Source organism: Bufo bufo, chromosome 1, assembly GCF_905171765.1.
Source record: "Bufo bufo chromosome 1, aBufBuf1.1, whole genome shotgun sequence".
NCBI classification, from domain to species: Eukaryota; Metazoa; Chordata; class Amphibia; order Anura; family Bufonidae; genus Bufo; species Bufo bufo.
In genome coordinates this window covers 315,648,917-315,665,242 of record NC_053389.1, presented here as the reverse complement: position 1 = coordinate 315,665,242, position 16,326 = coordinate 315,648,917, and the positions used below count along the sequence as shown (strand labels likewise).

Genomic DNA, 16,326 nt, shown 5'->3' with positions numbered 1-16,326 from the left:
GGCCCCCAAGAAAGAAGCAGTGAGGGATCATGGGTACTGATGGAAAAAAAATCTAGAATATACGAAGATATAGCACTATAGCACTATATTCTAGATATTTGATAATTCTCAAAGTGCCAATATTCACAATAAAAATTCGCCATTAGAATATTCGCAATCAACACTATTCACTAATCATTCTGGAATTAGAAATTTTACTCACTGACAGATACAGTATATGTGGATTAGAGATGAGCGAATTTCATATTTTGAAATACGTTCATGCTTCGTTTACTGGTAAAAGGTGAATTGCATTATGGATTCTGTTACCACGGACCATAACGCAATTCTATGAAATTCCATTTCCGTTATGCAGGGGAGTCCTCTCCTGCATAACGGAAACGGGACAGATCAGTTTTGTAGCCAATAGACTTCTATTATGACGGAATGAATAACGGAACGCCTCTAAAGGCATTCCGTTATGTATTCCATCATAGAATTGCGTTATGGTCCGTGGTAACGGAATCCATAATGCAATTCACCTTTTACCAAGAAACGAAGCGTGAACGAATTTCATAACCTCATCGCTCATCTCTAATGTGGATGCAAATATTCATACAGGAGGGGGGGAGCTAGAGATCATTAAATTATACTTAGTATTTTCTTATAAAACTATATGATTTTGCTTGGTTCCTCCTGTTCTATAACATAAAACATATAACAACCTACTTGCATTGTGTGAAAGGTTTCTTATAAACTCTTGTCACCTTTATACCACATGTAAGGAAGCAGTCATCTATTTAAATATGATGTCTGCTGGCTCCATATCTTCTGGGTTTCTGCGGTTTTAAAAAGCAGAGACTTGGGGGTAATGTATGGGATTGTATAAGGTTGTATAAGTCTTCAGAGCCTGGTATATCCAATGCAGGCATTCAGGTGGCAGCACTCCATTCAAATATACAAAATTTACTATTGTAATGATGAAAATCCATTACTGAAAAGAAATTGCAATCTTATGATTGGTGACTTAAAAAAGTAAAAAAAATTAAAAAAAATACAAAAAGGTTTTTAAATTTATCAAAAATTATAAGCATTTCTCTATGAAAAACATTTACCAAAATAAAAAATAAAAAACATAAGTCATACATATGCCAAAATGATACCAATAAAATCTACAGATCACTCCACAAAAAAATTAACCCCCACATAGCTCCATAGATATAACTATAAAAAAAAGAATATGGTCAGAATATGGCAACGCAAAGAAAAAATTTTTTTCAAAGTAATTTTTTTCAGTATTAGAACATAAGAAAAACTATATTAATATAGAATCGTAATCGTATTTACCCAGTGAATAAAACTTTTACCGCATGGGGAGTGTATGCAGTATTAAATTGTGTAATTAGAAATTGCAACTTGTCTTAACAAAAAAACATAAAAAGCCATCATATGGCTATATTAACAGAAAAGATAAAAGAAAGTTATGGCTCAGGAAAGAAAGGGAGAGAAAAACAAAAATGCAAAAACAAAAAATCCACTAGGACTCAAGGGAGTATATCAGGTAAAATTGACATGGAAAAGAATTTGAAGATATTAGAAAACTAAACTGTATCAATTAGCGCCAGGAAGTTGCATCTGCAAAGGCAGGTAAGATCGCAGGTGATATCAAGGAGCAAAAATGCCACATCACCACACAAATCACTTTTCAGGCCTTACGTGTAGTATTGTATGCCATTCAGGGCACAAAAAAAAACATAGAAATATAGGGGCACAGGTATTAAGACTGACGTTTTAGACACCAGTTTTAATAAAGCCCTATAGCTGGCAGATGATCCTACAAAGTTCTGAAGAAGCACCCGCCTCTCCATAACTTAGGCACATCCAGCGCCAGTCTAAATGTAAGCCAGCTTCCATTTTCTATGCCTAAAACAGACGTAGAAAATGATGAATGAGAAGGGCCGAATCCCATTCTCTTTCCTGCCCACACCATGGCTACAATTTTAGAGCGCCCCCATGTGCGCCTGAAATATGCCTAATATAGGCATATTTCAATGTAATAAATAACTCCAATAGTGTTTAAATAAATGATAAAAATTGAGGTTAATTTTTTTAAACTGCTTAAGGATGACATGGTAAATGTGTATAAATGTATATGATCTATTCACACCCATGACAGTAAAAGAGAGGATTTAATTATGCTGTCTACAGGAATTAAGGTTTCACCATCGTCATAAGAACAGGCATCTTAAAAGCACAGTGAGACTATGCCACAGGAAATCATAGTTAAGTCTTGGAAATATTTAAAAAGGGTCTTGCAGCTTTGTTCAAAAGAAATGTTGTACATTCTGTACACTAGTTTGCTGGAGATATATAATTTGTTGATGCTACATAGTATTTTTTTTTTACTTTGTTACTATATACATAAGTAAATGTAGTTAAGCTACAGTTCACATTACTACAGTTTAAGTCACTTACAACCTTTTAAAATCCTTAATTTCCTAAACAGGACTGATTAAGAACATATGTTAACATTAACAGAGAAATTGGATTCTATATTAAATATTATTTGTAAAAATCTTTGTAAAAAGTGAAAAGAGCAGCTTGAGACCTGGGTGTAACTTAATTTAAGTCAGGCAATACAGGACTGCATGAAATAAACAATAACATAAAGCAATCCTAGAAAATAGTTCACTAACACAATAGATAAAAACATTATATATAGACTTAAGCCCTCATTCTGATATGATAAAATCTTCGACTCTCAGCCAATACTGTATGTTTTGATCAAAACACATCTGTGACCGTCTATCCACGCCAAGGTGGTCTTAGTCAGGCAGGTCCTACTCTAAACCTACCTATGCCATTGGCATCTACATTCAGGAGAACAGACCCTCACATATAGTGTGCTGCTTCTTGTTACCTCTGCATGCACCAATGAGAGGTGGAGCATGCACATCTATATGTACCACCTAATCAAGGTTACTTGTGGAATAGGCGGGCCTAAAGTCTGCAAAAATGCTACTCCTTCAAGTGTATACTACAAACTAATCAAAAATCACAGAAAAGATACAAAATATCCTGCACGATATGATAAATGAATATTCAGATTCACATTTATGGGGAAAAAAACTGAAAATAATGCACAGAATAGATGCAAACATTATATAGGGAATAAGCCCTCAATCCGATTTTTCTAAATTCTATAGAATATTTCAAAACTTTGCTCATCTCCAGAAACAACAATTATTGCCATCAATAAAAGGACTCCACAATTGTCTGCTGACAAGACAATTAAACTGATAATCTCTGATGTCAATGATAATTCTCCTATTTTTAAAAAACAAAATTACATTATACAGAGGTGTAGCTAGGCTTTCTTGCACCCATGGCAAGGATTCAGCATTGCGCCCCCCACTTGTCACTGAAATTTACATAAAGAGGGAAAGTTTAGTGGCACACATAGCACGCTGTGACAAATTATTTTTAACACTAAGCAACTCCTTTTACTCCGCCCAATACATAACTATACTCACCCAGTCCCAACTAATAAAATCTTTCACAGTCGGAGTGATGTCCATTGGATCCAGAACAAGGTCGCTGTGATGATAGAGCAAAAAGAATAATCACATCAGGAAGGGATGGTAACTTCCCCTGTGAAAATCCAGAACAGGGGGCACTGTGTTTGCCCTGTAAGACCGAGCCATCCCAGTGTATAACAGGGTAATCTAGGGCATTTCCCCTTAGTGCTACCACACAGTGCCAATGTCCACATTGTGTCCCCTCACACTACTAATGTCCACATTGTGTCCCCTCACACTACTAATGCCCAAATTGTGTCCCCTCACAGTACTAATGCCCACATTATGCCCCCTCACAGTAGTTATGTCCTCCTTTGTGCCCCCTCACAGTAGTTTTATCCACCTTTGTGCCCCTTCACAGTAGTTATGCCCACCTTTGTGCCCCTTCACAGTACTTATACCCACTTTTGTGCCCCTTCACAGTATTTATGCCCAGCTTTGTGTCCCCTCACAGTAGTTATGTTCTTCTTTGTGCCCCTTCACAGTAGTTATGCCCACCTTTGTGCCCCTTCACAGTACTTATACCCACTTTTGTGCTCCTTCACAGTATTTATGCCCAGCTTTGTGTCCCCTCACAGTAGTTATGTTCTCCTTTGTGCCCCTTCACAGTAGTTATGCCCAGATTTGTGCCCCTTCATAGTAGTTATGCCCAGCTTTGTTCCCCTTCACAGTAGTTATGCCACCTTTGTGTCCCCTCACAGTAGTAATGTCCTCCCTGAACATCAATCTTCAGTCAAATGACTTACTTCCCTGAACAGAATGGGGAGGAAAACTTTAGGAGGAAAAAGAGGAAACAAACTACAGTCAGCACTGCTAAATTGATGGTGGGTGCTAAACATAACAGTAATAAAAAAAATCACTGTAGTACTTCTCTAGGTTATAGTAGCTTATGTTTTTATGACCAGAAGAACGGGGCCCCTATGAAATAGCTTTTTATCATTCATATAGTGCATATTTCTCGGGGTGTTCGAAGGTGATCATTTATCGTCTGCAAGGGAATAACAAAGGTTTAATTCTCCTGAAGCTCCACCAATGGGTTGCCCAATTAATATGCATACTAGTCAGGTTTTTCAGAGAAATAGATATGCTCTTTCTATGTGTTCTCATCCATTGCTCCGTCCATTAAGAAGACCTCTATTGAGGACTCCCTCTATTAACTCAGAATACATGAATACATCTTAAATATGTATTTTTTTTTAACTAAAGGACAACCTCTTCAATGTGAAGTCACAGCAAATAACAGACCAGCCCTACTTGCCTTATCAGCAATTTCCTCAAAAACAGAACTTTCAAAATAACCTATTTACACCAACTTAAAATGAACAACTGCTCATTATACAACTTTCTAAAAAAGACTGCTGTGTGGACAAGGTAGATTCACACTTGCATTGCGTTTTTTTTCTTCTTCACTTTTTTGATAACAAGAACAGTGTAGTTTGCAGCACTCCAGGCAAAAACATGGCAAACCCCAATATATGAATAGTATCTCTTGCAATTTGGTGGCATCGGCAAATCTGTCAGAGATCTAAAACATATAAATAATAACAGGTGGTTTTATTAGTAGAATTATTATTTTTTTTTCTGTAGACTGAAAGGGAATCCAGCCACAGTTACATAGTTGGAGAAAAAAGACATAGGTCCATCAATATTTCTCCATTGTTAGAATAATTATTGTCTTCAACGCCACTTGCTGTTAGATTAGCATTTATTTATTTTATTCACTTATATAGTGCTGACATATTTTGCAGGGCTTTATAGACACTGACATTGCTTGTTTTCTCCAATGGAGCTCACAATCTAAGTTTCCAATTAGTATGTTTTTGGAGTGTGGGAGGAAGCTACATTTTTACATTGCTGTCTTTTACATAGTTGGATGGCTTTAAGAAACTAAATGAGTGGAGCTATTGATATGACATCATATTCAGTATATTTTTAGAAATTGCCCTTAAAGGGTTTATCAATGAAAATAACCTATGTGATAACAGGTCACTGTAGTGCACATGTCAAAGTACAGCATAATTCACTGAATTCAGTGAATAAAGTGGTAGATCAACTATGTAGGTGAATAATGCTTTTATTTCTTCACCATCTTTGAAAAAATATATTATTTATATAAACTACAAAATATAATCATATCTATTAAGTGAATAAAGGCGAATAAAGCTTTATTGTATAGTTACCTACTGTACATGATTGAATATAAATTAAACAGATCATTTAGGGATATTCTTCTACTATTTTGACACATCAGATGGGACAGCGGATTTACAATAATTGCTATAGGGCTAGGACTTCATGGAGGCATGCAGTTGCCTGCGATACTGAAGGATCACTGTGATTGTTGGTGAAATTGTAGAAATCATGGTTTTAAATATCTTATTTAAATTATTTTTTTTTATCAGATTTGACAAACTATTACTCGTAAACATATAATATTTTTATATGAATATCTAAGCAAATACTGGCTTACTTTTAACATAATATGTTTAAGATTCTTTATACTGCAATCTTTATACTGTACATCTCTAATAGAATGTTCCCTTTATCTGATAAAATACTTCATTTGAATAGATATAAATCTTTATGAAAATAAATTAATAGATTAACAAATGCTTCTTTTTTGCTATTGAAACAAATGATATAACATATATATATATATATATATATATATATATATATATATATATATACATATATATGTATATATATAATATATAGATTAAAAAAATAGAAAAAATGGGCAGCACTCCAGAAGTAAAAAAGTACAAAAGTCTTTATTTACCCCAGTGGGACATGTGCGACGTTTCGGCTCTAGACAAGAGCATTTCTCAAGCGCTTGAGAAAGGCTCCTGTCTAGAGCCGAAACGTCGCGCATGTCCCACTGGTGGAAATAAAGACTTTTGTACTTTTTTACTTTCTGGAGTGCTGCCCATTTTTTCTATTTTTGTATTTCTGGATTGGCTTTGATCCTCATTGGGCCAGTTGCACCCACTAGCTTGCATCAAGGATGGTGCTGCCACTGTTTTTTCATTTTTTTTTTAATATATAGATAGATATAATTATATACGGTATATAAAATGTAAGTATAATATTCTTCACTGATGCTGCAATACCCTAAGCAGACTCTGAGTGCCACTGTATGACTAAGTATTGAAGGTTTAACTGTAAAGATCAGGATTACCTCTTTAAAGTCATCACATGATATCTGCAAAACAAGACACCAGACAGATTTTTTCTTATCTCCTGCAACTTGGATTATTCTTTGATACAAAATATCTGAATTGATTTTTTTCTATCTTTTGGATAATTTGGATACATTAACCTCCCATGGTTATAAAGATTTGTATTTACAAAATGAGAGGCATGGAATGGAAGGTAGTATTTCTGCTTATTTCTTTCACATGTCATCATGTTTCTGCTCAGCTTTATTACTCAATAGATGAAGAAATAAAGCAAGGTACTGCAATAGGAAATATAGCAAAGGATCTAGGACTGAATATAAGAGAACTATCATTGAGGAAATTTCATATTGTTTCAAGGGGTAAAATGCAATATTTCAATGTGAATTTAGAAAATGGAGATTTGTATGTTGTAGAAAGAATAGACAGAGAAGAAATATGCGGAATTAAGCAAATTTGTTTATTGGGCTTTGAGGCTGTCATTGAAAATCCATTGCATTTATATACAATTAAAGTGGAAATACAGGATGTAAATGACAATGAACCAAGCTTTTCCAAAAACTATTTTGACATAGTGATCAGCGAATCTGCTTTACCTAGGGTCCGTCTAAACTTAATTAATGCACAAGATCCTGATCTAGGAACTAACTCTGTACAAGATTATAAAATTGATGAAAGTGAATGCTTCTCCTTGGGAATAAAAGTCAACAATGAAGGAATTAAATCTCCTGAACTTATTCTTGAAAAGCCACTGGACAGGGAACGACAAGATGTTTATGAACTCATTGTAACAGCTCTTGATGGGGGAAAACCTCCCAAAACTGGCACCACAGTCATAAAAATCATTGTTCTAGATGTCAATGATAATTTTCCCAAATTTAGTAAGGACACTTATAAAATAAGTTTAAGTGAAAATGCTCCTCTTGGTTTTATAGTTCTCCAGCTGAATGCAATGGATGAAGATGAAGATTTAAATGCCCAAATCACATATTCCTTTCAAGATGTTTCTGACACTGTGTATTCAAAATTTCATTTAGATCCAGTGAATGGAACTATTAGTATAATAGGAGACATTGATTTTGAGGTTACAGACAGATATGAGTTAACCGTAGAAGCTAAAGATAACGGAGGCCTTGCAGATCATTGCAAAATCATCATTGACATTACTGATAAAAATGACAATGCTCCTGAAATCACCATAACATCTTTCTCAGCAACAATTCCAGAGGATTCTCCACCATCTACAATCATTGCATTAATACATGTGCATGATTTAGACAGTGGGCAGAATGAAGAGGTGGTATGTGAAATTTCTGAAAACATACCATTTCAATTAATATTATCCTCTGCTAATTATTATAAACTGGTATCTATTGGAAATGTTGATCGAGAGAGAATATCTTTCTATAACTTAACCATTATGGCTATGGATAATGGATCACCTCAGCTATCCACCAATAAAACTATTCAGCTGAATATTTCTGATGTAAATGATAACCCACCTGCCTTTGAGAAGAAAATGTATATAGTCTATGTACATGAAAATAATCCACAAGGGACTTCAATACATAGTATTCATGCATCAGATCGCGATATAAATGAAAATGCCAAAATAACTTACTTTGTTATTAGTACCAACATAGATGGTATTCCAGTCTCATCATATGTTTCCATAAACTCAGTGTCTGGAGTAATTTATGCTCAGAGATCTTTTGACTATGAACAGTTGCGGGAATTTCAGTTCCAGGTGATGGCTAAAGACAGTGGATCTCCTCCTCTAAGCAGTAATGTCACAGTGAGGATATGTATCATTGATAAGAATGATAATGCTCCTAAGATTCTCTACCCATCACCAGACACGGAGGGATCAGCATTATTTGAGTTTATTCCTCACTCTGCTGAGAAAGGTTATCTGGTCACCAAAGTGATTGCAGTGGACGCTGACTCTGGACACAATGCCTGGCTTTCCTATCACTTACTACAAGTTCCTGATTCATCTTTATTCACCATTGGCCAATATACAGGTGAAATCAGAATAACGAGAGATCTTCTAGATAGGGAATCTTTAAGGCAAAAAATGGTGGTTTTTGCAAAAGACCATGGAGTTCCATCCTTATCATCTACAGTTACTCTGAACTTCATAGTTGCAGAAAACTTTCAGCAAGCTGTACCAGAGATAATACATCAACCCAGTAATTCAGATTCTTCATCTAACATAACTTTCTACCTAGTCGTTTCCATTGCTTTTATTTCTTTTATATTCATCATTATAGTGATGATCATAGTAATTTCTAAATGCAGAAAATCAAATGTACCATTAACTTTTGGAAATCTTAGTGGAAATGTGTATCCTCAGTTCACCCTGGGATATCCTTCTGAGATCAGTGATACAAGTCTACCTTTCCCATTCTCATACGATGTGTGTGTGACTCTGGACTCAAAGCAAAATGAAATTGCTTATCTGAAACCAGTGCAGAATGTCCCCACAGAGAATCTCATAGACACTGATGATTCAACAGTAGAAAATGATCAACTAGCCAGGTTGTCAGATGCTGGCACACAACAGGTAAGAGGAAAGTATCTAAGTGTATAAGTATTAAGGCCGATTAATTGGCCTGTATTTGTGGGAGGGGCGCCCTGCCCTATATCTAGGACGCACCTTTCTCCAGAGGGGACGGACGGCAGCAGTGTTCCTGTTACAGCCGGCGGCGTCAGCATCTCCTAGGCGACAGAGCGTCACTTCCGGTCAGCGCTTCCTCCTGCAGTCCGGCGTCCTGTTCCTCCTCGTGCGGCTGCCTCAGCGCAGTGTCGGCTCCTTAGTCCGGTCGGTGGGGTCGGTCCCTCTAAGGTATGAGAGAGACATCCCCACACCGGAACGGCAGTCTGGCAGCACGCCCGGCTCCCACGTGACTTGCACGCAGGTAGCAGGAGTCAGCGGGACTCCGTTCGTATATTTGCTGGGGCTACTCGCATTAGGCTCTATCTTTCTGCATTGGGGGAGGCTTGTAAGGGAGTAAGGACGGGGGGAGGGGGGGGAATGTCAATGAGAAGGCTAGTCTTTGAGGGCGGAGTTTCAATCTGCCTGATTAATCACAGCCTAGCTGTTTTTAACTTTTCTGTCGACGAATTTTGTATAATCACCATGACTGTTATATGGGGGGCAAAGTCTAGCACGGGCCGCCGTGCTGTCAGTTAGGTAGGGGGTTAATGCCATACAGCGTGATGGTGATGAGTTGTTGGGGGTAGTACCCCCAGTAACAGGCGCCCCTAGACGTAGGCCAGCAGGGGCATGCCAGACCCTTCACATTGTATGGCATTTTATTCCATTGTTCTGTTTCAGATGGGCAGGTTTCTCATTTGCCTGTCTTCATACACTTGTCGCAATTTGCTTGCTACATAGATAGCTGTGTTTTTATTTTTGGCATATGCACGTCAGCCGTTCAGCCAACTCCGTGAGAACCCCGGCAATCTGACAATCGTGTCTCGTCACCCAGCTTCGGGTCACTTGAACGCAGGCGCAAGCGTTGTTAAAAAAAAAAATAAAATACTTATTCTGCTTAATTCATGCGGACAGGTCTATTTCCACGGTTGGTTCCTTGTGTTCTTCTCATATCAGCATCGTGTCCTGTTTCCGGTAAGGTCCTCCTTCTTTGTCTCCAATTTATTTTCCACTGTCACACGTCTCCTCTTTCTCCGTACCTGTCAGGTGGTCACCAGGGTCGGTTACCTTTGCATGATGGTTTCTGCAGTGGCGGTGGTGGTGTCAAGGCACGGGTGGTAGTCAAATTGTTGCTAAACAGTGGTAGTGACGGTCCGTCTTTTTGCTTGCTTTACAGTCACAGAGAGCATGTCAGCTAGGTTGCCGGAAGTTGGTTAGGGTCCGCGCAGTCATTCACAGTTTCGTCACTGGTAGGGTCACCACCAAGGTGGAACTGCAGTCGTTGTTAGGCATGTAAATTTTGCGATGCGCGTCATTCCTCAGGGTAGGTTTTCGTAGCCAGATTGTTACCACTCCCACTGTCATAGCTATCATCCAGCCATGTCTCAGTTATTCCCACTGTCATAGCTATCATCCAGCCATGTCTCAGTTATTCCCACTGTCATAGCCATCATCCAGCCGTGTCTCAGTTATTCCCACTGTCATAGCCATCATCCAGCCATGTCTCAGTTATTCCCACTGTCATAGCTATCATCCAGCCATGTCTCAGTTATTCCCACTGTCATAGCCATCATCCAGCCATGTCTCAGTTATTCCCACTGTCATAGCCATCATCCAGCCATGTCTCAGTTATTCCCACTGTCATAGCGATCATCCAGCCATGTCTCAGTTATTCCCACTGTCATAGCTATCATCCAGCCGTGTCTCAGTTATTCCCACTGTCATAGCTATCATCCAGCCATGTCTCAGTTATTCCTACTGCCATAGCTATCATCCAGCCATGTCTCAGTTATTCCCACTGTCATAGCTATCATCCAGCCGTGTCTCAGTTATTCCCACTGTCATAGCTATCATCCAGCCGTGTCTCAGTTATTCCCACTGTCATAGCTATCATCCAGCCATGTCTCAGTTATTCCCACTGTCATAGCTATCATCCAGCCATGTCTCAGTTATTCCCACTGTCATAGCTATCATCCAGCCGTGTCTCAGTTATTCCCACTGTCATAGTTATCATCCAGCCGTGTCTCAGTTATTCCCACTGTCATAGCTATCATCCAGCCGTGTCTCAGTTATTCCCACTGTCATAGCTATCATCCAGCCGTGTCTCAGTTATTCCCACTGTCATAGCTATCATCCAGCCATGTCTCAGTTATTCCCACTGTCATAGCTATCATCCAGCCATGTCTCAGTTATTCCCCCTGTCATAGCTATCATCCAGCCGTGTCTCAGTTATTCCCACTGTCATAGCTATCATAGCTATCATCCAGCCGTGTCTCAGTTATTCCCACTGTCATAGCTGTCATCCAGCCGTGTCTCAGTTATTCCCACTGTCATAGCTTTCATCCAGCCATGTCTCAGTTATTCCCAGTGTCATAGCTATCATCCAGCCATGTCTCAGTTATTCCCACTGTCATAGCTATCATCCAGCCATGTCTCAGTTATTCCCACTGTCATAGCGATCATCCAGCCGTGTCTCAGTTATTCCCACTGTCATAGCTATCATCCAGTCATGTCTCAGTTATTCCCACTGTCATAGCGATCATCCAGCCATGTCTCAGTTATTCCCACTGTCATAGCTATCATCCAGCCGTGTCTCAGTTATTCCCACTGTCATAGTTATCATCCAGCCGTGTCTCAGTTATTCCCACTGTCATAGCTATCATCCAGCCGTGTCTCAGTTATTCCCACTGTCATAGCTATCATCCAGCCGTGTCTCAGTTATTCCCACTGTCATAGCTATCATCCAGCCATGTCTCAGTTATTCCCACTGTCATAGCTATCATCCAGCCATGTCTCAGTTATTCCCCCTGTCATAGCTATCATCCAGCCGTGTCTCAGTTATTCCCACTGTCATAGCTATCATCCAGCCGTGTCTCAGTTATTCCCACTGTCATAGCTGTCATCCAGCCGTGTCTCAGTTATTCCCACTGTCATAGCTTTCATCCAGCCATGTCTCAGTTATTCCCAGTGTCATAGCTATCATCCAGCCATGTCTCAGTTATTCCCACTGTCATAGCTATCATCCAGCCATGTCTCAGTTATTCCCACTGTCATAGCGATCATCCAGCCATGTCTCAGTTATTCCCACTGTCATAGCTATCATCCAGCCATGTCTCAGTTATTCCCACTGTCATAGCGATCATCCAGCCATGTCTCAGTTATTCCCACTGTCATAGCTATCATCCAGCCATGTTTCAGTTATTCCCACTGTCATAGCTATCATCCAGCCGTGTCTCAGTTATTCTCACTGTCATAGCTATCATCCAGCCATGTCTCAGTTATTCCCACTGTCATAGCTATCATCCAGCCATGTCTCAGTTATTCCCACTGTCATAGCTATCATCCAGCCATGTTTCAGTTATTCCCACTATCATAGCTATCGTCCAGCCGTGTCTCAGTTATTCTCACTGTCATAGCTATCATCCAGCCATGTCTCAGTTATTCCCACTGTCATAGCTATCATCCAGCCATGTCTCAGTTATTCCCTGTCAGGATAGTCCAGTGTTCCTGGACAGTCAAGCGCAAGCGGATTTGAGCATGGGAATGGCGTGTCCATGTTTGTCCCGGCGGTCTCCCACAACTCCCCCGTCATATTCTCCAACAGCGGGGTCAGCACTGGTTTTGCTGCTATTTTTGGCCCCCATTGGCTGAATGGGGCGTGGCCGGAGGAGTTTTGCGAGGCCACGGGAATTTCCAGTCAACGGAGGCTAGGGACCTGTATCCCGTGGTGGCAGCAGCGCATGTTTGGGGTAACCATTGGACAGGCCGTACTGTGGTCTAAATGACCAAGACCTCCCAGTCAGGTCCCCCTACCCAGGTCAAATTCTTCCCCCACGTCTCACAAATGGGGTCCGGTCCACGTCCTGCAGGGATTGTCAGGGGCACTGGCCGGTCGCGGCACTAACACCCCACTGTTTCCCTTCGGGACAGCAGCGTTGTCCACCTCCCAGTTCATAGCGCATGCGCATATACTGGCGGTCAATCTAGGTTTTGACCCCCTCACGGTGTCAGGGCATTCGTTCAGGATTGGGGCAGCCTCGGCCGCTTCAGGAATCAGGTGCCAGCACACATTATCCGTAAGTTGGGCCGGTGGCGCTCGTCTTGTTACAGCCGTTATGTTCCGAACCCCGTTAGCGAGATTTTTTGTGCCTTTCAGAATTTGGCGTTGTAATACGTCAATGAACACGCTTTGTATTTTCATGCTGGGTTTTTGGCCTCTTTCAGGTGTACTCTCGACGGAAGCGGTTATGGCACAACTCAAGCCGCTAGTTCTGTTGGGGCGTACATTAGGGGGTAGGTTCTTTCACACATAGCCCCGACCACAAGTATTAAGGCCGATTAATTGGCCTGTATTTGTGGGAGGGGCGCCCTGCCCTATATCTGGCACGCACCTTTCTCCAGAGAGGACGGACTGCAGCAGTGTTCCCCTCCCAGCCCGCCCTTTTCCTTTCACTCTCCTACAGGGTATGCCCTCTTTCAGGTGTACTCTCGACGGAAGCGGTTATGGCACAACTCAAGCCGCTAGTTCTGTTGGGGCATACATTAGGGGGTAGGTTCTTTCACACATAGCCCCGACCACAAATCATTATAATACATTTTACCATTATTTAGGAAAAGCCCGTATCTGTCTACAGATGTGTCAATACTTTCCTATCTTTACTCTTTGTATGAGATATCTTGAGATATAATAAGTGGCTCACGATAGCTAGGTTTGGGGGGTAAAAAAATGTTTGCTTTGCTCACAATGCTTGACACAAATACGCAAATACAAAAACTTGTCATCTCACAAAATTGGTCTTAGTATACACTAGCTTAAACAAAGGCAAATGGTTCAGAATGACACAAAGTATTTTTACAAACTTGTGTCCTTTAAGATCATTAGAGATAATTAATTTGTGCTGATCATTACAATTAAAAACATTAAGAACCATAGCAAAGTCAATATTCAAAATCAGTATAGGTCAGAACAGAAGTATGCCAGCGTTGATGCCGCCACCTCACCACACGAGGTGGTCGGCCTGCTATATGTTTGTTTCTCTGTACCCGACACAGAAAGCTCCTAATGAGCCAGGCAGGCAAAACGCGAAGAGTAAGCGCGTGTTAGGGAAGACTCATACAATAGTAGTTATGGGCTGCTAAATAAAAGGCGCTATATTAATTAGAGCAGGCATGTCCAAAGTCCGGCCCGCGGGCCAATTGCGGCCCGCGGTCCGGAGTAAAACGGCCCCCCAGAGGTTTGATTAAATCGTGGGTATTCTGGCCCCCGGCCCCTCTCACCAGTCACCGCCAGCTACTCACCGGGAGCCCACAGCTTCACAGGAAGAGGCTGCATCAGCAAAGGCCAAATCTCGCGGCGACGTCCGAGATCACGCGAGATTTGGTCTTTGTCTTCACAGAGAAGGAAAGCCGAGATCTCACAACGTCCGAGATCTCGCGGGATTTGGGCTCAGGGAGAAGGAAAGCCCAAATCTCAGATGTCACGAGATCTCTGACGTCACGAGATCTCGGACATCGCGAGATCTCGGACATCGCGAGATCTCGGCTTTTCTTCTCTTGTAAGGCCAGAATATCGGTCATACTGCACATAACATATAATTGTGATCCATTAAGTTGCAGTTTGTTGAGGTCTCCTACCTCCACGGTCACATTACCCCCAGAGGACATTTATACAGTGTGAAGGTCCCAAATGTAGAAGAAAAAATTTATTAACCCCTTAAGGACGCAGGGCGTATCGGTACGCCCTATTTCCCGAGTCCTTAAGGACTCAGGGCGTACCGGTACGTCCTAACTTGAAATCAGTATTCCGGCGCCCGAGGGGTTAAACGGAACGGGATTTCGGCTGAAATCCTTCAGCCGGCATCCTGTGACAACGCCAGGGGGGGTCATGTGACCCCCCCGTGTCGGCGATCGCAGCAAACCGCAGGTCAATTCAGACCTGCGGTTTGCTGCGCTTTTTGCAGTTTCTGATGCCCGCGGTCCCTGACCGCGGGGATCAGAAACTTTTGAGTGCACATAATCTATATTTTTCACCCCCCCTGCACCCCTGCACGATTTTATGCCGGCGGGTGGTGCGGGGGGGGTGTCGCATGCGGTGGGGGCGGTGCGGGAGGCGGGCGGTGCGGCAGGCGGGATCGCGATCCCCCGCCCGCCTCCCCATGAATGATCGTTGGCTTCTAGTGGGGATACCAGGGTGCCAGCACATTGCTGGCACCCTGGTATAAACGGCTGACATCTGTGCAGATGTCAGCCGTTTAACCCTTTCCATACCGCGGTCCGTACGGACCGCTGTATGGAAAAAGTTAACTGTCGTCGGTCAGGGAGCTCCCTCCCTCTCCATCGGGGGGCTGCTGTGCCTTTGCAGCCCCCCGATGGAGAGGGAGAGAGCCCCCAGAGAGCCCCCCTCAGCCCTGTGCTTACCCTTCCCCGTCTGCGAAGTTCTGAGCAGACGGGGAGGGTTCCCATGGCAACAGGACGCCTGCTCAGGCGTCCTGCTGTCCATGGTGCTGAACAGATCTATGCTGAAAGCATAGATCTGTTCAGTGTAAGTAAAATACAGTACAGAACAATATATATTGTTCTGTACTGTATTATACAGACATCAGACCCACTGGATCTTCCAGAACCAAGTGGGTCTGGGTCAAAAAAAAAGTAAAAAAAAGTGAAAAAAGTTAAGATAAAAAAAAAAACATTCATCACTGAATAAAAATTAAAAAAATAAAATACACTACACATATTAGGTATCGCCGCGTCCGTAACGACCTGATCTATAAAACGGTCATGTTACTTTCCCCGCACGGTGAACACCATAAAAAAAAATAAAAAAAAACTATGAGAAAATTGAAATTTTGCCCACCTTACTTCCCAAAAAAGGTAATAAAAGTGATCAAAAAAGTCACATGTACGCCAAAATAGTACCAATCAAACCGTCATC

At 41.3% G+C, this 16,326-nt stretch overlaps 2 protein-coding genes across 2 annotated transcripts in view; both read left to right on the top strand.

The window, feature by feature from the left end:
• LOC121008577 (protocadherin gamma-C5-like) overlaps positions 1 to 16,326 on the top strand; it is a 392,139-nt gene that overhangs the window by 10,965 nt on the left and 364,848 nt on the right. The window lies entirely within an intron of this gene.
• LOC120986760 (protocadherin gamma-B1-like) lies at positions 6,921 to 9,329 on the top strand. The gene has a single exon (XM_040415471.1). It carries the CDS (start codon positions 6,921 to 6,923, stop codon positions 9,327 to 9,329), a length of 2,409 nt encoding a protein of 802 aa, XP_040271405.1.